Source organism: Enoplosus armatus, chromosome 22, assembly GCF_043641665.1.
Source record: "Enoplosus armatus isolate fEnoArm2 chromosome 22, fEnoArm2.hap1, whole genome shotgun sequence".
Classification (NCBI taxonomy): domain Eukaryota; kingdom Metazoa; phylum Chordata; class Actinopteri; order Centrarchiformes; family Enoplosidae; genus Enoplosus; species Enoplosus armatus.
The window spans coordinates 4,614,878-4,640,560 of record NC_092201.1 but is presented as its reverse complement, the minus strand read 5'-3'; the positions used below and the strand labels follow the sequence as shown (position 1 = coordinate 4,640,560).

At 41.9% G+C, this 25,683-nt stretch overlaps 1 protein-coding gene across 6 annotated transcripts in view; it reads left to right on the top strand.

Annotated features, from left to right (window-relative positions):
• The window catches only part of ppfia2 (PTPRF interacting protein alpha 2), a 130,740-nt gene that overhangs the window by 26,203 nt on the left and 78,854 nt on the right, over nucleotides 1–25,683 (top strand). For 3 of the 6 annotated variants that reach the window (XM_070929276.1, XM_070929275.1, XM_070929274.1), the window contains exon 3: nucleotides 12,686–12,710. The exons of 1 other annotated variant lie outside the window; for it this stretch is intronic. In XM_070929276.1, the coding sequence (XP_070785377.1) occupies nucleotides 12,686–12,710 (25 nt within the window). Of the gene's footprint in view, nucleotides 1–12,685; nucleotides 12,711–20,563; nucleotides 20,645–25,683 lie in introns of those variants that run through there. 2 more of the 6 variants (XM_070929279.1, XM_070929278.1) reach the window with 1 other exon arrangement.

Below are 25,683 nucleotides of genomic sequence, written 5' to 3'. Positions count from 1 at the left end.
TCACACACATAGCGTTCACACACCGTTGCAGCGGCCCGGCATCAGAGTCTATACGTGTATGCTGACGTGTGAGAAACACTGGCTGGAGTGTGTCCTCTTTCTTGTGCTTGTGTGGTCACCGTAGTCACATCCATTCTGCCTCACGTCTACAATCACACAAGCAGTTCAAAACCACGCATCGCCCGTCCAAGCTGAGTTTATAACTCTCCGGTTACGCCCTCAGGGTACCGCCAGAGCGCTCAAGCTGCTGCTAACAAAAGCCTGAGGGCGCAGTGGGAGCGTAGGGGTCAGAGAAGTGATCTTGCGGCTGAAGGGTCGCTGGTTAGACCCAGTGGCGCAATGTGGGTGAGCAAAATCTTCAACACTCAAATGCTGCTGTCAAGCGAGGCAGCGAAACCCGAACTGCTCCAGCAGAAGCAGACATAGAGGAGAGAAGTGATTTTAGTGGCCACAGCGAGGTCATTGCTTCTGCTGCTGCAACCCTGACTTAGCATGAGATTGTTCACACAGTTACACCTGTTCTTTGTACTATTTCAAAGTCTGCTTGTGCAGCAGTGAGCCACAAAAACAGGTCTAGTTTGCCAAAATCAAAGCTATTGCGATGTCAATGTCTTTTATCTTTAATAAATCTTTAATACATCTGTAGTTCTAAGTAGCTAACCCGGTCTGTGCCTCTCATGTTCGAGTCACAGAGCCGCACGAAAAGTAAATCCATAACAATCTTTTAAAACCCCATGTTACAGTTCATGTTACAGATAGATAAATAAAGGATAAAACCTGACTTCTGTAATCGCAGAGGTCATTCTGTGGGTCCGCTTCTCTATTTCATATACTTAACGCAAGGTAACCACCGTCCTGCAGCCCTTAAATCTTTCACATGAACTCTGCATCTTAAGCACCTGAAAGCCAAGACTCGGGTATGTGCTTCAACATTGATATTTAAATGCCAAGCGTTGCAGCATATGTGAAGAGATGTATCTGCGAAGAGGCTGACATTTGTGAGGAGGAGGAGGAGGAGGAGGCAGAGAGAGGCGGTAATGAGAGGAAGAGGAAAGGGGGGAGAGACGAGGAGGTGGACTGACATTAGTGTGTAAGCGTGCAGAAGTGAACATGTGTGTGTTTTCTTGAGTTTTATGCGAGTGTGTGAGCGTCCATCTTTGCATGTGAAAGAATGCGTATGCCCAGCTACGTGTGAGTGTATTTGTGTGTAAGTGACTAAGAGGGCTCGTCATGTGACAGACATAGCAGTAGAAATAGAGGTCATCAGTAATGGAAGTCACGCATGTTATGTCTGAGTGACTGAAGGACACACACACTCAGTATTTACTATAAAGCTACCAGCTCTGCTTCTGTAAGGCAAGTATTCCCCCTAAGAAATACTATTACTATTATATATTGTAAGCTTGTAAAGGAAAAATCCACTCTAAAGCATGTTGACACAATTTAATCTTTGAGCCCAAGCCTTTATGATGTGTTTGTCTTCTGCAGATAAAGTGTGGACAGCGTAGTAAATGAAACATCATAATTACACGTCTCAGTTGGATAGAGGTTAAAAATATAAAATAAATGAGTAAATCTCTTTGGCTTTTCGACTGTGAGAGAAATCCACTGTAAAAGTGGCTGTCTGAGAATCCCAGTGCACCGCAGGACATGTTGTGTCCAGCTTCACTTTCTCTTTCTCTCTCCGGAGGTTACTGGAGGTATTTGTGGGAATTGTAGGAATTAAGTAACTGAAGAAGCAGGTAAGGTAGGTTAAAGGAAAGTGGTTACACTAAAAAAGGCGATTTGAAAGACAAAATAAGTGACTACAGCCTTGTGATATCCAACAATGGAGACCTTAAAGGGACATACTCATACCTTCTATGCAAATATTAATGTCTTTAAAATCTAATAAACATAAAGATGCAAATTACAGTTTCAGAGTAAAAGGTTTACTTAATTTGCAAGCGCTGAATAATTTCTTTCTTTTTTTTAATGAAAATGATCATTCTTAAAGATATTAAAACTATTAAATATTGATGCATAATACGAGCAGTATGAATAGCCTCAAACCAAAAATACTATTATCAAATTCCCATATTGATCTAGCTGTAATATGTATTCAACTCACTGAAGGGATTAGGGCAGGAAGTGGATCTTAGGAGGCAGCACAGGATGTGGAGCAGTGATGTTTTTGAAGTTTGAACTACTGACGTCTAAAATAAGACGAAGAGTAAGAAATAATAATAAGAAGAAGAAGAGTAGTAAAAAATCAGGGGCTTATTTTGTGGTAGAAAACATATCAGCAGCTTCAGTCTAAAAATACTGGCTTGTGGTTGTCTTTCAGAAGTCTTGGCTGTATATTTTGTTGCCCATGGGATCGTTTTTATTGATAAACAGATCCAGACACACAGTCTAGAACTACATGCACTACAGTATATTTGGTCACTGTCCTCCTCTTCCTCTCCCAAATTCTCAAAACATCCAGAGTAAGAGAGGAGATGAGAGGAGGAGGCCGACGAGGAGGGGGGGGGGGGGGGGGGTTGTTGCGTGACAAACAGCGGCTCAAAAACCACATGCCTGTGTCTTTGCCCTTAGAGGTGAATTGAGTTTGTGCTCTTCTTCCGCTGGGTGATTCTGTCCTCTCCATCCTTTTCCATCTCTCCACTCTCGTCCCCTGTGGACGGGCCGCTCTTGTCCACCATCACATACAAGCACTTACAAGACACAAATTTACAGAGGAAGAAGAAGAGGGGGAGGAGGAGGAGGAGGAAGGGAGGGGGGGCTGTCTAACAAAAACAGAGTGCAAAGTTTACTGCGATAGAAGAAGCTGAGCAATTTGGTTGTCAAAAAAAAAAATAAGAGAGACCTTCTCCCTCTCGCTCTGTCTTTATCCCGAGTTATTCTGAGAAGCCATAGCAACCTCTCAGCTGATCCCTCCCGTGCCTTTCAGTGGTATCGCAGCACTTTGCCACGGCAAAACGGATCTTCATGAGATTCATTCACGCGTCTGGCGTGAAAGAAAAAAGGGAAAAGCTGAGGAGGAGAGAGAGAGAGAGAGAGAGAGAGGTGCAGACGGAGGAGAGAAATAAAGATATCGCTCAATCGGTGTCTAGAAAAGCTGCACGGGAGCAGAGAGCTGCTTTGAAGTGTTTGTTTGATGCTCACGAACGCTGGCAGCACTACATGTGCATTTTGTGAACGTGTCATATCCTTCATTCATGTCTATCTGTGTGTGTGTGTGTGTGTGTGTGTGTGGACTGAGTCTCCCAATAGCAGCATTTTTTCTGTAGCCCAAGCAGACGATGAGCGTGTGGGTGTTGTTAAAAACCTGTCGACACGTCTCTGTGAGCAACAACAGCTGGTTTAGCACATAACCTGAGAGACGCATTGTCATTCAAAAGAGATCAGTGGCGCATCGTCAATTTAGCCGTCTTAGCACAAGCAGAGCCGTGGTTTTGTTTGTGCCTCTACACGCTACAATTATTCAGCTGATCTTTCATTGTGTTCATTTAATTTGTGCCGGTGTTTTAAATGTTTACCTGGTCTAATGTGTTCTGTCTTTTCTCTCTTTTCTCTGTGCCTGCTGCATCTTTGCATTGGATCATGGCGGCCTCTTCACTTGCTCCCACTCTTGCACCGCAGGTAAATAACTTTTCTGCTTTCATTCATGCAGAGCGTAGAGCGACTACACAGAAAAGTTCAACTTATCGTGCAGAGTTGTTCTGTGTTTTGCGTTTTGAGCAGTGAGAGCAACAGTACAGCTGTCAAGACATCAAGACTTGGATCTAGATTCGGAAGAAGTTGCTTTTTCAACTGCTGTTTTCAAAGTCAAGAATTCACTTTATTTCAGTTTTTGCTTTTATGTTACCACGTCGCAAAAATCCAGGTTCAGGTCAGGGTACTATACAAGCATAGAAAAACTTTACACACTGGATTGCATGGGGGAACGAAGGGTTAACGGGGCCCAGCATCTCTTAGTGGCTCCTTAACAGGTCAGTCCAACCATTGCTTTAGTCCTGCTGAACAGGACGTGTTTACGGTAAAACAGGGCCAAATGGAAGGGAGGGCATGGTATTTAAACAAGCACACGGACTATTTCACACCATCACACCAGCACAGGACTTATCACCCACTGTACACAGAGAAAAATATCCGTTCAAGCTGAAGCCTCACCTATTCGAGGTTGTTCACTTGCTCTTTCCACTAACCCACAGAGGCCCCATGGAGACACTTTAATTTGGGAAATTGAGTGCAGCGGGCCCGGCATCTCATTACCGTCTTAGCTTGAAGTGGGGTGGGAACCGGGGCTCCGCTGCCTCATCCAATATCAAGTGCAGTTAGCCTTTTAAGACCACAGAGCAGCGTGCATCAAACTGTAGATGAGCTACGACTGCGGTGTGCAGGCCTGCTTGCACTGTGAAGGATACTCAGCGGCGAATAAAACTGGACTGTAAAGGCAGCCAATACCCCCCCCCCCCCGAAAAAAAGAGGAGGAACTGGCGAGTGCAGCGGCGCAGACCTGGCTGTGATGTTTCCCAGAGCTGTTTTTAAGTCTCACGTCAAGTCACAAGTCTTAGAGGGAAAATCACAAGTCATGTCTCAGGTCTGCATTTGCACGATGCAATCTTCTTTGGCCTCTAGTTGAATTGACTAAGACTATCGATGGCACGGTAGTTTTAGTGTGTTGTACTGTAAAAGCTGCTTCTTGCACAGTTGGAACTGTGTGTTTTATTGGAACTAACATGGTGAAAGTGTGATTACAACCACCTATTTTGACTAAATCAGACTTTCTGGATTAAGGAACACGTTGGTATTAACAGCTACGTTCAGTCTAGAGCACATATGTGAATGTGTAAATCTAGATGGAAGACATTTAAAGTCAGCCAGGGGGATTACAAGACCAGCACCCACAGTGCCTTTCAGAACATTTTGCCCGTGCTGTACAATAGCAGGAGCTGTGAAATGTCACACAGCTAAAGGTTATTTCCTGCTTCATTAGTGCCCAGGGAAAAACGGCGAAGCCTGTGTTCTGACTGAGCAAGTTGCAGTGGTCAGTGGGCCAAGGACAGTGTTAGTCTGAGATAAGGTGAGAGGGATGCTAAGTGCTGGAGTGTTTTAATTATAGCTGTGGGTAATGTAGTGAGATTGTAGAAGGGTCTATTTGTTGAGGAGGAAGTGGGAGTTGCAGACCGCATCGACACTCACACACATGCATGTAGTGGTGGAAGAAGTATTTACATCCTTTACTTAAGTAGAAGTACCAATACAACAATGCAAAAATACTACATTGCAGGTAAAAGTCCTGCATTAAAAAAGTACAGATGTATTATCAACTAAATGTACCCAAAGTATCAAAACTAAAAGTATTCATTCTGCAGAAAAATCTGAATTATTAGAGCTGTTTGACTCCAGCTTACATATTATTTCCAACTGATTTCCCAAGTACCAGTCAGATAGTTTATAAATCAGAAATTTGTTAATTTTCGACTGAACTTTAATTCAGTTTCTTGTACGGCGGCTTCATTTCATATCTGTACCAAAACTCAGGTATTGTATTGGCACCAGTGTGCCCCCACAGAAACTACTCACACAACCCCAACCAGTGCATCACAAACCCCGCCCAGTCAGAGAATGACCAGTCATTACCAGAGCTCATTTTTTGGGGCCTGGGTTGAACACCCGTGAATGGACGCGCCGACTGCAGCCGGCTGCAAGCAGCCCTGTTGTGAGGGATTCTAGTCGCTGCTATAATTTGCTGCTCCGATAGGATGCTGCTTCCTCGAGAGCGGCTCGTATGGATTGTGTGTTTGAGAGTGGGGGGATGCTTCTTTCTGATGGCTGACGCGAGGCGTTGTGATGCCTAGTGTCTATCGATCACAGAGGCTTTACAGTAGATACGTGCAGACAGCACCGTTTCCTGTCTGAATGAAAGTGCAAATCTCATGCCTGACTTCTGGCACAAGAAACGATAGACAGCAGCACCGAGAGCGTAAAAATGTTAGAGACACCTTTTGATGAAGCGCGCTGAGGTGCATCCACCTGTTATCTCTGATGGGTTCTGGTATTAAAGCCATAACAATGGAAATGTGGGTTAAAAACTGAACTGGACTGCAATGTGATTGAATCCTTGTTGATCCTGATATAGGAATGTGTTTGTGTGTTTTGCTCCTGCCAAACAACAACAACAACAACAACAGCATGTAACAATTAGAAATTAGTGTCAAACATTGCATTAAAAGCTCAGGACGGGAATGGGTGCTGCATTCACTAAAGTGGAGCTCTTAAATAATTGAATAACTGAAATGGTCTCAGAGTTGCTGAATGCACCACGTGAATAGTAGATGTTGTCCATGACAATATGATATGATATATTATGATATTTATACAGCTCATCACCAACTCTAGAAAGTAATTTCTTTCCACAAAAAATATATAAGAATGATTTTTTCTATAGCCAACTTAACAACAACAAAAGCTGTGTGGAGACCAGGTCCATGTCTCTATTAGTTTTGGCAGGATTATTTAGGAAGTCAGTGTCTCTTGTAACTGTCGGTCACCTGCTGCTGTCAAGTTATTCTTTCTCTTGTTGTGAGATTCTGCCATCTTGTGGCCAAGCCAGGTAGCACAGCCAACAGGGAGACCATTAAAGGAAAAATCCCCCCTGAAATTGTGGATTTGATTGATAGAATTCTTTATCACATCTTTTTGGTAGAATTAAATACTTGAAAAAATAAGGTGCTTTATCATTGATACAAAAATCCTGTAAACATCATATTGTCATAAAACAGCCCTGCTTGTGGATTTGCAACACGGGCTACGACGACTGAATGCAAGAAGTTAAACAGATGGGTACCTCGGTACGTAGTATAGTAGTAGTAGTATAGTAAAATATGTATGGTTTCACGCTATCTGTTGTCATATCACCAAACCTGATTTTAATATATTACAAATTATCTCAAGCAAATGTTTTGTAGCCCACAAAGAAGTGTCAGTGGACCAGACGATCACCCATTATTAATAAGTATTGATTTCTGATTTAGAGGGACTGTTTGTAGAATAGTTCCAAAGTATATTTTTTACTGTCAACATAGGTAATATATACAATAGCTCAAGCATGGGAGCAACATCATGTTGTGTTAATTATTCAACATTTTTGTATCCATACTTGCAGAAATTTCCACAATTAAATCAACATTTCTTCCTAAGGAATGTTTCGATTACTAATCTAGGACAGAAATCTCAGCTCTTTGACTTGAGGAAGTTTTACAAAGAAAGACTTCCTCTACTGTAAGTAACACTTATGTTTGCCCAGCAGATGGTGCTATGTAACAAGAATTATACTGAGTCTCCGTAAATTTGCTTCCTCATGCAACAAAAACTCATTATTTACCACCTCATCTCTCTACATCCACCACTGCACATAGACCTCTACTCATATATCTCCTCCAATATCCTCCAACAAGTCTCGAGCAGTCAATAAACGAATCCATTGATCTTGGCAAAGCGATGTTGATGCTGTGATAATTTTCTGAGACTATTTCTCTTGACGCTTCCACCGGCAGAATGTGAATTGGCTCTCCAGCGAAGGGCGAATCAAAGCTATAAATCACAAGTCATTTGTGTCAGCGGACTCCTTCTGACTTCATAATGGTCTTTATCAGGCTAAAAGCAGCAGCCAACGTCAATAAAGATGGAAACAGATGGTTTTCTGCGCCTTGCGTCTTCACTGGGGAATACTGTATTCACTGAGTGCAGAAGTTAGATGTCATGAACGCAGCGTTGACATACAGAGGAGCCACTGTTTTGACCTTGGCACCACAGATTCAACACACTCTTTTTTAAAAATCCTGTATTGAAGATACTGTTCTGAAGCTTCATTTGTGTTGCGTTTGGTGTGTGTTTGCATGAGTGTGTCTGCACTGTCAGGAGGCCAATTAAGGCGTGTGATCAAGTGCAGGTCTCTGCTGGTCGCCGGGGACAGGCCAGAAGACGTAGTGCTCGCGTGTCCACATCTCGGAGGATGGATAGTCTGTTTGGGGACAGTGTGTGTTCTCTCAGTAAAACAGTTGGGACAGCTTTCACTTCCATCCATCACCTCCGCCGTGATGATTTGGCCTTTAGAGGAGCGGGCTGTCCGTCCGCCCTCTTAATGAGGTTTTGAGGGATTTCGTTTGCACACAAACTTTCTTAAGTTTGAGTTTTGTTGTTGTATTAATCCAGACATTTCCCGGTATTAACTGAACAAGATTAGTAATGATATTTAGTAAATATTACATGTGCTCCGTTCCAGCCTTTTGTCATTATCATGAGAACTTTAACCTTATTTCCTTTGCGCCTTTATTGGATTACTTAATGAGTTTCAGAGTCAGAAGGCAAAACTGCTGCAGAAATGGTATTCCGTGTCCCAAAAGCAAGGTTTGTTGTTATCTGTGAGCAGCAGCAGTATTCTTCATGAGGCTGGGGGCGGTAATGAGAAAGTTATGAGATTGGGCCCCCCGCCTCTCTCTCTCTGTGCTGCTGGAGAAGACTGATGAGTCTGAACTTGCAAATAAAGTAAAAACAATCAGGGGAGAGGGTGGGAAGGAGAAAGACACACACATATACCGAATAAAAAGAGATGTGCTCGTATACTGGAAGATTGATCGTGTCAATATCCACTTCATTTCTGTGGCGCAATATGTCTCCTCTTGGATTTCCTCCTTCACACTCAGCCTTCAGCTACAGGAAGGAAACTCCACTGGTGATTGAAGCTTGTCCACTTTCTGGAATTGAAGTCTTATACAAATTGTGATACTAATGGGACTAGTTGAGATTTACTGCAATAAAATGCTCTAAAAATCTCATTAGGCTGTCAATTAGATTAGTCACACAGTAGAGGTGATATTATGTTGATCTCAGTCAACATTAACCCCATTTGACCCCTCAGCATTTTGTGTGTTACCCCGTGACCCGGCCACATCACGTTCCCCATGCAAACTTACTAAAAGTAATAACTTCATTATTTTTACTTGCATCTTCAAAGGTATTTTTGTGATCTGCCTGGAATTATAAAATGTTTGCCCGGGACAAAACCAACATTTAAATCCAGTATTTCCAGACAGACCGTGCCGCCCTGCTCTGCTCTTCTTCTCAAATTGGGTATTTGGAAACGATTGGACATACAGTAAATATCTGTGACGTCCTAAAATGCCTTTGAGGATGCAATCCACAGCTGGATAAGAAATAACATTTTGAATAACGTACAGAGAGCTGAGGCCACATGTGTTGCTGCCACTGCTGCTGTGAAATAACATTCCAATAAAATAACAAGCCACTCTGGTAGATTCTCTGTTGGAAATTAATGAAAGTCCTGTAGTCAAACAGCTGCGCAAAGTTTGCTGGCCATGACGCTATGGTTTGATACATAAACTAAGCTGGCAATGATAAAGAAGAACATTGGGGGACTTGATCTAGGCTGGATTTTGAGATTAACGTTAATCATGAAAAGGTTCACGTCTGACAGACCCTTAGATCCACCGTTGTATTAACATTGTTTAGATTGTTTAGTGTTGGAAGAGCATGGACACGCTGCATGCACAGACAGTCGCTCCACATCATTTTGCACTGGACTCCATTTAAGAGGCGTCAGCCACCCACTCAGAGCTCTGTGGACTGACAGAGTGTGTGTGTGTGTGTGTGCATGTGTAAGTGCTCATTAAACCTTTAAAATGACTCCTGTTAACCTGTTAGCCAACCCACATCACTGTGGATGTTCCCAGAGCTGCCACAGAAAGGGTATTTTGGATATTGATAGCATTGTTGTTGAGTAGTTTTCTGTATATTTCATCGGTCATTTATATTTTATCATAATGTGAAGGACGGGTTGATCGTTGTAGTTTTTTTTTCTTTTTAAGGAAACATGAGTACTCACATTGGAGTCTGTCATCCTGGCCAATCCCAGCCTGTCTACTGCAGCAGGATCCTCCAGATCCCCAGAGGCTGTGTAAGCAGCCATCTTGTCTCTGAGCTTCACTCAAGTAGAATCCAACAGTCAACTCTGGTTTTCCATTCGGTGTCAGTGCACAACAAAGTTAGAGTTCGTCTTTATTACAGGATTCTTTATATAGGTGAGATGGATTGGTGACCTGTTTCTCAAAATGTGTCTCGCAGGTGGAATCCATAGTTGCTGTCTCATCCGGTTTTCAGCTCTATTTGGGTCAAAATAAAAGAGGCACCTCGAGAAATCTGGTCACTGTTCAATGTCATTTGTAAAAGAGTCTACAGAAATGCTAGCAGCTCTGGGAGGCTGTGCTTTGAGCTAAATGCTAACATCAGCATGCTAACATGCTCACAATGACAAGGCTAGTGTGTCGAAGTTTAGCAGGCGTAATGGTTACCATGTTCACCATCAAAGTTCAGCGTGTTGGCAGGCTGACATTTGCTAATTAGCACTAAACACAAAGTACAGCTGAGGCTGATGGGAATGTCATTCGTTTGAAGGTATTTAGTCATAAACTTAAGTATTTGGATAAAAAGTAAAAGCCATGATTACAAGTCACTATTCCTGTTGTGCATTCCTCTTTCTTTCCTTTATTCTTACATGCATTTATTGTCAACACATATAACAGCTCAAACAGCAAAAATAAAATGGAAATGTAATCAAAATGTAATTTGGTCCTTAAATCACAGAGGAGTACTTAGTGGAGAGAAAACTCTTGATTGAAACGTTTTGATTGTACTTTGTGCATGAAAATTACTGATCTAACTGCAGATACAAGTGAAGATGGTTTTGGAAAAAGCTGCAGACAAGCTCCCTGTAACTTCTAACAGGAAACCTGCAGTAGTGTTCTATGTTATACACGGGGCCAAAGCCCGCTAACAACACTAACATAAAAGCTAGTTTTGGGCTTCAAAGCGTTGTGACTAACAGCATGAGTGGATGAAACATGAATGATGCAATGTCTGATATTATATATATTTTTTAATGTTTTTGAACTGTTGCAGCTGTTTTGCAGACAGCGCTTCTCCTCACATTTATAATTTTTGGACTTTTTAAACTTTTAACATCAACCCACACATAAGAATACATTACTTCAAGATTGTATGTTACACAAATGAACACGTCAAGCGGTTCCAATGTAGTTTTACGATTTCTCCTCTGATGTGCGGTTACTAAGCTATTAGTGCATCCATAAAAAGCTGCCTGACATTCTAATAAGACTGCAGAGCCAACTACCAAGAATGACATGTGGGCGGTTTCACATCGAAGCTCTGTATTTTGTGACTCAGCCATTATGTATAACTTTTGGATCCGATTTTTTTTATCATGCAGAAACATCAAAATAGCAGCTTCAAGTAGGACTGTTTACTGCAGAACGGCACTAACAGGAGCCCTTTGGTGCTTAAAAACCCTTTCATGTGTTTTCTACTTCTATAGTCTTAACAACAGATATACACTTTTGTATTATTATGTATTCTCCAGTACAAATGCATTGATATTAAAGACGTTATAACAGCTTTGCAGACAATGATGGCTGTGATAAAGATGCTAACAGTTAGCCGCAACACCATCAGACTTTTGTTAAAACCATGTAACTTCAATGCCTTTTACTTAGTCCTATAGATACAATAGGACTTTATAAAGAACATTTACAGTTAGTTATTGATCCATGAGTAGATTTATGTACATGTACAGTGCAGCGGAGGAGAGAGAAGCTGGTCGATCCAGAGTTTTGACTTCTTCTGCTTCTTTTCTCACGTTCTATTTCCGTATAGAAAATAGTCGATGTAAACTCTGGGTGCTGCCAGTCAGCGTATGCACATGAATAACTACACTGAGGATAATGATTGACAGTTCATATACCCGGATCAGCATGTTTCTTCAGAACTGCTGAGCACAACAGCACGAGCGATGGGGACAGTCGAAAGCCACATGTTTGTAATGCAGCGTTAGTTCGCTCGGGGATGATTGAAAACCTGCTTCTCCGCTCTCTGCTCGCTCTGGCTTTGATTACTTTCCCCGATGGACTCTTCAAGTGCATCCTGGAATCGGCTCTGTCTGTGGTATTTTATGTATGAGTAAACAAATAACTGTCAGTGGTGGTCGTGTTGAGAGAGCTAAATATACAGTATGAGATATGATGGAGCCAACTGGAAAATAGCCATCTTTTGATATTAAACAAGGACTGTTTTTCTGGTAACAAAACATCATTTTGTTTCTGTGGAATAGGATTTTCATCTTTAATATTAAGCTTGTTTTGTGCACTGGCTTTTTATATCAAGTGTCCAGTTGTGGAACACCAAAACAAATGCAGTTTTTCTATCGGGAAATCCTTCCCACATTCATTTTGGTGATAATTAAAAAGACGTTTGTGGGAAATAACTTACAGTTGATCCTACTTCCTGAATTTTCCATATTCGCGAAGCATTCAATGTATCCATAGTGTCAAGGATGATAAATGTTACCCCTGTTACTTGAATTCTCCATAAAAATAGGGCCCCATGCATGACAAGGTACAGTAGAGCATTGAAGGGGGCTGAGAGACCTGAGGAGTGGAAGAAAACGGCAATGTCCATAGTCAAGACAGTAGGCTCTACTTTGGTGTCCTCTGTCAGGAATAATGGAAGTGGGATCAAGAGGTCAGTCAACCACAAGGGTGAAACCTCAAGTCCTTCCTGCACTCGAGAGCTGAGAAGAGCTCCATTTCCTGCTGCTCCTTTACAGGGTTTTTTGGCCTCATCAAAAGGCTGTCTTTATCTCACCCTTCCAAGGGTAAAAATGTCAAAGGCTGTTTCAGCTTCCTGCACAGCTTTGGTGTAAACAACTTGACTGTTAAGAGGACTTGGAATTTCCCAGAGGGTGGCAAGCAGCACCACGAGTTATAGACCTCAGAAACTAACATGTATCAATCTCCTCTTGTTTTTTTTATTACATGTGGTGCTGGATGTCTTACACAACCTGCTTTGAAACCATGCAGATCAAAAATGGAAAATGTAGCGGTCCCTCGGATTTCATCATCTGCCTATTGCTTGGAATAAATCGCACAGCATGAAAAGACTTTAAAATGACCACATAAGACAAAAGGCAACAGACTCAGAGGACTGGAACGTGAAAGATGAGTGTTGGAGAGCGACTTAAAATGGGAAGATAAAGGGATATGTGTGTTTGCTTTAAAGTTGCATTCAAGATCTTTATCTAACACCTTAAAATGGAAAAAAACTGGCAATAGAGTTACAGTTATAAAACATTGGCAAAGCTGATTTTCCTTTTATTTGAAACCTGCATCGTTTGCTAGCTTTCCTTGTTGCGTTACAAGAAATAAAGCATCACTTCCTGTCTGCATTTGGACACAGATGAGCATGCAGCTATGCAAATTCCAGTGATTACCACTAAATTGAAACTCCTACCTTAGTGTGCTACTGCTATTTGAAGCCGCTGATGTACGAGGTCTTTAGTGCACCTTTTGTGTTTGTGTGTGTGTGTGTTTATAGACATTAAGTTCAGTTGCTGAACCGTGCTTTCATGAATCTGCATATGCAGCAAACAGCAAAAGCTCTACTTCTCTCCATAACCATGCCAGCATCCACCTCCTGTTCTGCCACCTTATTCTCCCACTGTATATACAGCACCGTGCACTCTATAGCCTCAGGGCAGAGCATTTTTCCTTATGCACATGCCTACATGAGCATAGCATCAGACAACAAGCAACACATTAATAGATGTAAATATACCTCCAAAATCACATATATGCAGTTAATTATCATTTTAAATTACTAAAAAATACAATTATCAGGCAAGACTTTTGTCCCAGCAGCTTTTCTCTTAAAAGGTCTGCTGAAAACCTTCCCTCCTTTTTTTTTTTTCTTCTCTCCACCAGCATTTTGTTCCTTGAGTCGCATCTTATCGACTGGTTGAGGTTCCACACACACACACACACACACACATATTCACTCATACTGTACCCTTGACAATAGCTCTCTAATGTTTCAGCGGTGACAGGGCCGGGGAAACGTCCATTAAGGCTGTCTGCCCACACATGACTGTTGACGCGATCAATATGCCTCCGCTGCTGCTCCACCTCAGACCTTCATTTTCCAAGAAGCCTCCGTGCAGGGAGAGACCCACGACCTTTACTGACACCTGCAGATCTAGTGGGAGTGTTACTTGGTAATCTTGCAAGATCCTATAGCCGGCAGATATTAAAACAAGCCAGTCAAGACACTTGTTGTTTGGGCAGCATTGGATGCAGCCTTCAAATTGTGAAAGCAATCTAAAAACACTCAAAGGCAACAGCAATCAAAAGCTCAATTGTTTGAGAGTACTTCAAGAAATTTGTGTTCTGATTATAAGGATGAAGCAGTTACAGAATTTATGGGATTCATTTGTGGGAGAAAAAAAAGCCACAAACAGTTTGAAATCATATTCTTTATGCTAATAACAGCTGGTGGAATTTGGTTCAGAGTATGGCAGCAGGGAAAGACAAGGGGAAGAGTCTGAACTGAATCTGAAGAGCGAAAAACGTTGATTTGTTCTGAAAAACGTCCTATTTCTTCACAGCATTTGGAGATGCAGTGAAGCCTATTCTTGATACTCATATATCCTTGTCTCTGTCTGTAATCTGACTCCACACCCAGAGGATGAGTGCAGACTTGCCACTTGCATCCGCTGACAGTTGAGTTCTTTGGGGAGCCCTATAATACAGTAGGTACTACAGTACATGACAACACACAGCTTCAGCGCCTTAAAAGGCCCTGTCTCTAGTCAGCTTGTTAACAGTGTGTGTTTGGCACTTTGTGCCAGGCACGTTGACAACAGAGTATGCTAATTCTAACATGCCACCATCTTCCCCGAGTGTCCCCAATCCTCCATCCCACAGTGATTTATCATGTGCTGCATATCAAATGTGCACCTCGGCGAGGAGCCAAAGCAGGGAGGTGTTGCTTCTGTAGCTGTGCTATTTACAGCAACGCCAGCTTGTGAAAGCTTGAAATGACAGCAGTGTCATTAAATCACTGTTATTATCTGCTGTATGTTATTGATCTCTTTTTAGTGCATTTCATGACCCATGTCATAAAAACATGCTCTGTGAATATTGCAATATCACCTATTATTTCGTGTGATTAGAGGTTCCACTTAGTGCTAAAACTGAGTAATCGTTTAATGCTTTTAAACATTTTCATCTGTTTTAAATGATTGTAAATCAAATGTGTTTTGATTTGAAACTTTTAGTTGAACAAAACTTTGAAGAAATTACCCAAAACTTTGGGCTAGAGGAACTGAATGGGCATTCTTAGCCATGCTAGCAGGATGGCTGTAGGGATGGCACTGTTGGTCGGTATCTCAACATCTACCAGATTCATGTCCAAATGACTTTGGTGATCCCCTGACTTTTCATCTCCCACCGTACTTTGGTTTATGACCAAATTCCCCAGCTGTGTTTAATGCTAATGATCAAATTTTAGCATGCTACTGCTACACCAAGATGGTGAACATGATAAACATTATACTTGCTAAACATCAGCACGCTAGCATAGTCATTGTGAGCAGGTGTGCGTGCTTATGTTAGCATTTAGCTCAAAGCACTGCTGTGCCTAAGTACAGCATCACAAAGTGGCTCGCATGGCTGTCTGAATTAGCGAACACCTGACCTAAACTATGACTCTGCAATATTGCCTATGGTTTTACATGACAAGTGGTTTCATGTAGCGCTGAAACATTTGGTCAATTATTCGAGTGGTTGACAGAAAATATGGTTTGCTGCTTTTCTCTATTTTACTGTATATCATTATAAATCAAATGTGTTTGGCTTTTGTGTTTGCTTGTAATTGGCATTTTTCACTATTTTCTGACATTTTATAGACTAAATGATTAATCGGAAATAATTGACAGATTAATTGGTGATTAAAATAATCATTAGTTGCAGCCCTAGTTCCATGAAAGGTTATTTTAGCATTTGGATGAGCATAACCATTTAAATTTAAGGCTGAGGGGCATTCAAGACAACACTGTCATCTTACATAAGGTTTGTTTTTAAATAAATTGCCATATTTCCCTCCAGCTTCATCCCTTTTGACAGTTTGGATTTCACATATGAATTTTTGCTCTGCATGTCAGCACAGACTCTCATGACTCTCATTCTCAGAATAATTGCTTTCTGCCATCTCATTTGTCCCTGCTGGGAGATTGTGTATATATAAGTATTCATGTAACTAATTAATTTGACTTTTCTGATGTGTTCGCCTCTAAAAAATAAAAAAGACCTGGTTATGTTGGTGCAGTACGATTTGCATTTTTCACACGAGAATTTATTCAAAGCTACAAAAGTCTGCCACTTTCATTAATGCTGGTCCGTCTCTCATTTTCTTACCCTGGTTGAGCTTCCTCACAGCGTCTTGCAAGATGAAGTTGCAGTAGCCAAATCCTCATTACGTATGCACAAAATGGCACTCTTTTCTATTCCTTGTTTGCAGCTCATTTGCAGTTTAAGTGGTTGTTTGAGCAAATAGGCTTGCAGCGAAATGCTCCGTCACAAGCTTACAATGTGTGTTAGAGACAGTACACACACACACACACACACACACACACACGTGCAGAGTAAATGAGATTTACATACATATCCGCAGGTTAGCACAGCCCCTGTAGTCATCATGGGTGGCCTCACACTCCCACTATTATTGCTACGGGTCAAGTGTTTCATGTGTTTTCGGTTTAATGAGGATTTCTTAGCTGTCCTTAACAAGACCTCTCAAAGCAGCATCACACATTCCTATACCTAAATGCATATTAGCCTTGCTCCGCAGAAAAACCCAGATACTTCCCCATGTTATGTGTCATCTTTGCTCCTATCTGATATATCTGTCAAAGGCTGTAGCTGGCCTCATAGATTAGGACAGCGGACTCAAACACAGGCTTTCAAACCAAAAATCAATTTGTTTGAGCCCTTTGATTGATGAAAGGGGACTGTGTGTGTTTTTCTTCTTAAGGGATTTAGACGGAGAGAGGGATGCATTTGAGGAGACGTGCAGAACTGCAGGGAGCGCAGATGCACACACACTCGCTCAGGTGTTGGTTTAATGAACATAGCCTCTGCGTTTGCGCAAACTGCCTCAGCGGGGCTGATGCGAATAAGCACTTTGATGAAATATTGATTAGAAATATAATTTTTTAAATACCCGACTTTGATCAAAAATTCTATTAACTGTTTGATTAGCACAATACAAAAAACCTGTTTTAATTATTCAATTTAGAATCATTCTTCAACAGTATTGGTCTCTCGACTCAGATATAATTTTCCATCTGTGATGCTTTGGAAATGCTGAAAGACAAAGAGCGGTGTCGATCAGAGCAGGAGAAAAAACCGGCTCCAGCCAATGAGCACTTAGAAGCGCTAAGCCATGCCTACTGCACATCTGTACAATGACGTCAGAGTCCAGTGCACTGCAGCACACAGACAAGTCCCTTTATGTGGCTGATGTGCAGGAGGGCTTAGTAGGCCCTGATGGCAAAGATCCTGCACGTCCACAGTCCTGATGCAGCAGGTTAGGCACAGCTCGTTACAAGTGAAATGACACATGGCAGCAGAAAATGTAAACGGAGTGTCTCCTATTCAGAGTAGAAAGGCTAAAGCATGGGTCCTTTTAGTCCTCTGAAACTTGTACTTTTCTAAAATAATCCCTGACTACACCTCCAATTTGCTATACTATTGCCATTTTCTTTTGTAAACTGAGCATCATTATCACTGCAAGTCTTTTAAAATTGAACACCTGGGCAGCATTGGTTGATTTTAAGGAACAAAGCAGTGTTTTTGCAAAGTCTTAGCTCCATTTTGTTAGTGTATTCTTCTTACCGTTCCAGGCAGCCATTTGTTTCTATTCTCTTCTGAATGGTATGAAAAAAATCAATTATCAGACTCACTTGGAGTTATGCAATCTACCACAGTGAACATGGTGAGCCCAGTATCCTACAGTACGAATCACATCCATATTGGACAATTTTGCACCTCTCGATTTAAGTTCAGTGCCATAGGATGTCCCATAGAGGACAGCCTACCCTAAACCATACCATAGTATACAAATTATAGACGGGAAGAATTTAAGAAATGTTGGTAATGGATGTAAAAATAAGTAGATATACAGTCGGATTGTTGACAAAAGCTTATTGTCAAACCAAAGTGGCTAACCTTAACCTTACCCACTCATCAGCCAATCAGATGCCTGGACTTTAGACCCCATCTGGAGCGTCTCTGCCCAGCTCCCTACTGGCACCCTTCTGGGTAAATCGAGGGGTCGCGATTCAGTTCCCAGCATGCATTTCTCTGAAGTGACAGGAAAAAAGGAAAGAACATTTTTGACACTTTCAAGCCAAGTCAATTTTATTTATATAGCCCAATATGACAAATTTGCCTCAAGGGGTTTTACAATCTGTACAGCATACGACATCCTCTATCCTTAGACCCCCGATTTGGATAAGGAAAAACTCCCCCAGAATATCCTTTAAAGGGGAAAAAACACTTAATTTCCTTTAATTAGGACTAATTATTATTCCTGGGGTCTTAGCTGGGATCTTATGTATGTAGGGTTAAGCCCACAGTGATTATCTGGTATTAGAGTACAGTGTTGAGGGTGATCTTGAGGAGCAGTCTGAATTACTTTTGGGTCATATTCCCGGGTCAGGAGTGCAACCTCAGCTCAGTCTGGTTAATGGGATCTGCTGCTCCACAGCTGGAACTGCTGTTAACCTGCTATGTCAAGAGCAAATACTTTGAAGTCTCCCAGAACCAAATCCCTCCGAAGAGTGGCGAGGCTAACAGTGAGTTCAACCCGCTCAGCTTAATCAAGCCCACTGAGCTGTGTCTAACAACACAAAATCAGGCCAGAGCATGAACGGCTTGGGTCGTCCGTATCGTGACTAAACTAGATTTGATATCTGAATAAAGGCTAAATACTTTGCTTTTTGATCCAATTATCACGGTCCACCTCAACAAGGTACAACATGTTAACTTAAATGTTGACACGCAGCTCAGTGGAACAAAGACAATCATTTCATTTATACGTTTTTTGGGGTGGTTTTTTTACAGATGGCTCTTGGTAGCTTGGACAGAGAATTTGATTAAAACCATTCAGCAAATGTGGATTACTCTCATGAAAAGGCCACTTGATGAGAGAAACTTGGATGAAAAGCGGAGACACGTCACTCCTGGTTGGAAGTCTGCTCAAATGGAAGTGCTTTTCTTCATATAAAACTGCATCTAGTCAATGAGCTTGTCTTAAAATGGTTGAAGCAGTTCTATTTCATAGAGAGCAAAAAAAAAAAAAAATCAATATAGGCCTACTGCATGGGAACATGACAGGTCTGTGGAAATGCTTCTAAAGCAAGAGCCTGGCGAGAGGGGTGGAAATGTTTCAGAGACAGCTCGATAATGGAAGGTGGCCTGAGATTTGCTGGTGGAAAGAAGACGTCGCTGTGCTTCTCAGGCTCAGAGATGATTACATGAAAATATAATGAAGTACATTGTTGAATTCGTGTCGCTCACACTCAGAAATGACACCTCAGAGTGATCGAAGAGACTGTGCGTGTTAATTGAATGAATTTGGTTCCAAGACAAACAACTTTAAGACAAATGCTAAAACTTTTACTGGGTGCTTTCGTGACTTCGCACAGACAACCAGACACCCAGACACCATTGGATGACACCGACTGAACCACAACTATATATATATATATAGATATAAACTTTCATTCTGTAACTGATATTCACTCCGTCAACCTTGCCACAGTTGGGGAATTCAAGCATCCGTCTCCTCCTCCAATCAATATGAAGCTACACTGCAAAATAAAATCTAAATCTAAATCTTTTTTTTAGTACTATTGGTGTGTTTCCAAGGCAAATATTGTTCTAAATATATGTTTTAATCATTTTAATGTCACATGTATACATATTTGTTGTCATTTATTTGAGTTTTCATATCTCATTTTTAGCACACTGAAGCTTGAAATTAAAACAAACCAAAAAACAAAACCCCAGAATAATCCCACTCTCCTGACACATGCTTCGTTTTCATCCGTTTGAAGAAAGAACATGAAATTACTTCTTTTTTTGAACGTAATAACATTTTTACAGTGTAAAAACAGAGCGAACGTGTGTCTCTGCTGCCCAGGCACCCAGTGTGTTGTTGGCTGAGCCGTGCGGTGATGCTCTGACTGATTATTGGTGAAGCCAGAGGAGGAGGGAGGCGATAATCCGCGCACAGACGGCCCCATCCGAGCCGCTGGCAGAGCTGCGTGCAGCGGGCGTCGGGAGAGCATGGAGCCGCTGTCTCTCCGCGGGTTTTACTCTCCAGGCAAATCGCTAGAGGGACACGCAGTATAGCCATCTGCATGCGAGCAGGGACGTGAAAGAAAGACCAGAGAGTTGCCTTGTTTTCACTTTTGCTATCACGGTTTTTCTTTCTCTCGGGGCGTTGCGCATCATACCGGAGCTCTCCACCATCTGATGCCGGGAGCGCAGCGTCGGGTCAGGGGCTGATCCGAGTGCTCGCCTTGGATCGTTTTTCCCGTGAAGCACACCACGTTTGGCTGGATTGTTTGCCCATCAAAGGGATTATGATTTTCTCAGACATGAGTACGGGGACCAACTCCCCCAAGGTGCACCCACCGAATGGGACGAGGTTTTACACATTCCAGGCAAGTTAACTGCGTGGCTTTAGTCTTTTTAGTCTCTCACCGTCTGTGCATCATCACTCAGATGTCAGCTGCTTCTTCTTTTAATGCTGCTTGTGTTTTCTTTGCTGTTTTGGAAAAAAAAAAGATGCTTTGTGGCTTTTATTGTGGCATATTTGCAGAGCAGTGAGTGTTGGGTGTTTCCTACTTGCAGGTGGAGACTGACTCCTCAGACTCCCATTACAGCTAATAGCTCAATCCGAATTTTCTGCGACTTTGCATTAGATTTGCAGCGCAGTGCACTACTGGTTTGCATTTTAGGTGGATACAAAGAGATGTAGCCATAAATAAGTGTAGTAAAGTGAATGTTCAGGAGTTGTGTGTGTGCACTCAGTCATCACAGAGTCCATAAAGAAATAACATAAGGGAGTTTTTATATAATCCCACTTTCAGATCTTAAAAGGAAGAATACAAAAAGAATATCGCAAAAGAATTTCAATGGCTTCACACTTCAGCTAATTGAATAAAACATCTGAGCGTGAAATCGTGAGAAACTAGTATTTCAGAAGTTCATCTTCATCTAGCAACTGTATAATGTTGTTCAATTATTCATGCTCAGCCCACTGTATCTCACCCCCTGTATATCTATATTTGAATTCTGCTCTAGTTTTATTATAAAGAGAAATAAGGGCACATGTGCACAGTGCCCTACATTGATTACTGTAGGCTACCCATGCATATTTCAGCTCTGCCCAGAGCTCATGCATGGCAATGAAGCGGTGTCAGAGGATATTGATCGAGTGTGTTCCACATGACTCTTGTAACCAAGCCAGCACTTTCTGTTTTTACTGTGGGTGGACAGAAGAAGGGAAGGAAATGTTTCAGTCTTCATGGAACCTGCTGGCTGCCTTTGCAATATGAAAGAGGGGGGGGGGGGGTGATGATGGTTGAATTTCTGCATCCAGGTGCAGTCTGCGTGATTTCAGAAGCCGCTGCTTTACTGAAGATGAGTGGTTTGTGGGTTGCTTTTCGAGTGAGCTGAAGTGCTGATGGGGGCTCAGTTTTAGATGAGATGTTTATGTAGAAATACACCTGCCTCATCATAATCACAATCTGGGCCAGCAACAGAGCTGAGTGTCTCATCCCTGCTGGCAAGTTTAAGTCCTTTTTTTTCACATTTGTTTAGCCAGTGAGGTGATATTGTAGATGACTCCTTATTTTAGCAGTAAACAGTAAAAAGCTAGGGGCTGCAAAAGCCCAATAAGGCACAGTATCATTATCTCTGCCTCTGAAATCACTTCATCCAATATCATGTTCATCTGCCCTCTAACTGCAGAGCCACAGTGACTTTTGCATTTGGAGATTTTCCCCTTCAGTGTTTGTCTGGGGCGTCATAAACCTCACTTTGCCTTTTCATGTCAAATCATTAGTGAAGACTCCCCGAGGGCTCGTACCTGTTGGAAGAAGCTCCTCTCATATCGCAAAATCAAAGGCATCTTAGTTCACAGATCACAGTCCCAGGAAATCCCCATAAATAAGGAATTGTAGGGAAAAGCCAGTATAGGGCTGCTTTAATACACATAAATCACAACTCATTTTCTTCCACCCTTGAGGTGACATGAGATCTATCATGCTTGGTGAGGTAAAAGCATGCACCACTGCATTGGGTCATGCCAAATCTTAGTACTTTCTCAGTACAGCCATTTTGAACACAGTTCCTGTCAGATTGTTTACCAACTCCTAATGATATTCATTCTATCAGATTGCCCTTCCTAGTTTGCAATTATAAATCAGCTGGGACAAATTGAATTCAGTTGCAAAGTAGGTGCCGTTTGAAGCCTCAGTGGCCCCATCAGGGTGATGAAGTTCTTCAGTTCTTTTAGTATTCAGCGCCAGGCTCTGCAAACATGTACCCAGAAGTGTCAGAGTTTGCTTAGTTTGGGTGCTTGCTAGTCCGCCACACAGCTGTGTCTACAGTCTCTGTATCTTGCTCCGACTCTCATCCGATATCTCCTGAATGACATTTAGAGGCAACAGAGGTTGCACGTCAGCATGAAGCCTGGACACGAGGACACTAAAATAGTGCTACCGTCTCTGCTAACCTGCAGTTTCGTGATAAACAAGGAAGCCTAGAAATTGACTGAGATAAAGTAAAAACAAGACTAAAACCATGCTAGCAGCTATGTGAGGCTAGTTCAGGCACAGAGGTGCTTTGACCTAACGTTATGCTAACATGTTCATTGTGACAATGCTGATATTTAGCAGGTATAATGCCGAGTTCACGGTCTTATTTTAGCGTGTTAGCATGGTAACATTTGGTGATTAGCACTAAACACAAAGTGATGGGAATATCATTAATTTTGCAGGTATTTTGTCATAAAGTATTGGCCCAATTAAAATGTGGACCTGATGGCGGCACTAGAGGAAAAGATAAAGGATTCCCAAAGTTATTACATTTTTTATGAATGTCTGTACCAGATTTCATGGCAAATTCATCCAGTGGTTTCCGAGACAGTTCACTCAAAACCACGAATGTCAACCTCATGATGGCAGTAGAGGAAAAGTCAGGGGATCACCAAAGTCAGTTGGATTCATCCTCTGGGGATCATGGATGTCTGAACAAATTGCTGAGATATTTTAGTCTGGACTAACGTGGTGGACTGACAGACTGACATTGCAATAGAAACAGTTTGAAACTTGTGATAACAAACATCAGCCCCTTTAACATGCTATTTCTGCATTATGACAAGGTGTCAGGGTGGATTGAGGCAAGTATTGGTGTATTATGGTGTGTATGCCTCCATCACTGCCTTTTGTGTATTTGCTAGTGTTCGAGTGACATCCAGTGAGTTTATTCCCATTGGAGCAGAGGTTAGCTGGCAGTGTGTGAAGCCACTGGACCATATTAGCAGAGTCTTAGCCATGAGTCTCTTATGCTCATAGTATTACCATGACTGCTCATATGTAAAGCCTTTATAAAGTCCAAGACATATGTTGTGTGCCCCAGCTAGCCATTAGAAAAACAGGAAAAGTCCATGTAATGTCTTTATCAAGCAACACTTCATAGAGTTGTTCTGGTTCGAGAAACAGATTACACAATGTTTCTGCTCCTTGGACGATTGTCTGGTGAGACGAATGCAGTTCTGGGGTTTAAACTTTAAAGAAATAAACTCACTGAGTGTAAACGTTGAGTGTAAATGTTCAAACATGTAGAATCCAGTGCTGTGATTCAGATTCAGTTGCTTGTTGGAATCACAACTTCTGTCAATGATATTTCCCACTTTTAGTCACTTTAAAGAGAATGCATTCAGATTTAGTTTAACCCTGGCTCTTTCCTTTGTTAGATTATTAGTTGCTTTGTCCATGTCCTTGTATTTAATATCCCATTGTTCATCCAATAATACCCTGCCGAACTGTTTGTCAGGGTTGAGCTACCTGAAAAATGAGATATAATTGTTGCCCAGTTTGTCCTTGGTTGTCAAATTAGCGCTGCATGTGATTAGTCTCTTCAGCTGCAGTGTCTTTGCCCTAAAGACTCTCTCTCTCTCTCTCGCTCTCTGTCTAAAATGCATTGTTTTCCACTTGGTCCATGCAGCTTGTCACCTCTAGCAGAAGGTAGTATTACTGCGAGAGGCTCATAGTTAATTGAAAGAAATTAGATAAGAAGAATGAGGTATTGCTGACTACCGAATCTAATCAATGCCAAGGCAAAGTCACTCCAAAGTTGGCAGTCAACTTTCTGACAGATTGTCTGAAACATTTTACTCGTCCCTCCAGTCTTTTTGTTGAAAAGTATCTCTCTGGCCCGCTGTTAAAGTGGCGAGGAAGGAAATGAGCTGGTTCTCACTGCGCCCCTTCAAAGTAATCCTCTCTTTTGCAGCAAACTGGCATTTGGGAAGTTTATGGCAGCACGGCCGCGGGGGGAATTCGGCTAAAGAGCCGCTGTTTGGGGTCGGGTTCGTCTATGAGCATCTGTCCTCAGCGCTCTGTTTGTAAGCACAGGCCAACCCCACTTAATCAAACCGTTAAAGCCGCGCCTCGTTTGGCTCTCCCTTCTGACAGTCTGACTGAGGGTTTGCATTCAGGGCTTGACAGAAAAGAGGGATGACATGGCTGCGCATGCTGATTAAAAAGTGCTACTTTTCGTTTAGCCTGGCGCTTACCTCCACACAGGGACATTCAGACCGAGGCTCGGATTGAACTTCTGTTGTACGCTACTTAAGCTGAGTGCAGGATTGGCACAGCGCCTCTTATTCATCTTCAGATGCTTAAATCAGCGCTGAGTCTTGCACACACTCTCGCACCCTCACACCCACACCTGAACACTTTCACAAGCCCAATCAGGCTCATGGAGCAGGGAAAGTCTGCCAGACAGGATGACTCATCAGGTGACAGCAGACAGCAGTTTGAATGACAAATAAGCACCTATTTCTTCTGCACCCATAGGTGGCTGGTCATGGTGAACTTCCAGTATATCCCCGGGGGACACAGTCCATCTTAGTGTTTATTCTCTCATGGACTGGAACTGAATTTTCTTGCCTTTGTCAGTAAAGTAGTTTCTAAAGTAGGTCTTAGACCTTGAGCTGTTGTAGAAAGCTGATGTGAAAAGTTTAGTTGATGTCCAGAAAATCAACAACAAGTTTATCAAGTAATTTATCAAGCAGAAAAGCCAAATGTTTGTTTGTTCCAGCATCTCAAATGCTTTTCTCTGATTTCTATCATTGTATATGTTGGACTGTTTTTGAAATATTTTAGAGATGAAATAGTTAGAGCTGAAACAAATGATCGGTTAGTTAACTATTTATCTATCAGTTAACCAACATTTTAAGCAAAAATGTATTGAGTATTATTTTAGTCTTCTTTGGGTTTTGGACTGCTAGTTTAACAAAACAAACAATATGTTAACTCGGACATAGAGGAATTTTGCGCCAAAAATGAAATTGACTAATTGAGAAAACATACATATTAATCAGTAAGGAAGATAATCGCACTATAAATGATAAAGTAAAATATATTCATTGAGAGAGTTGCAGCCCTGCTGACATTTTAATGCACTTCCTATC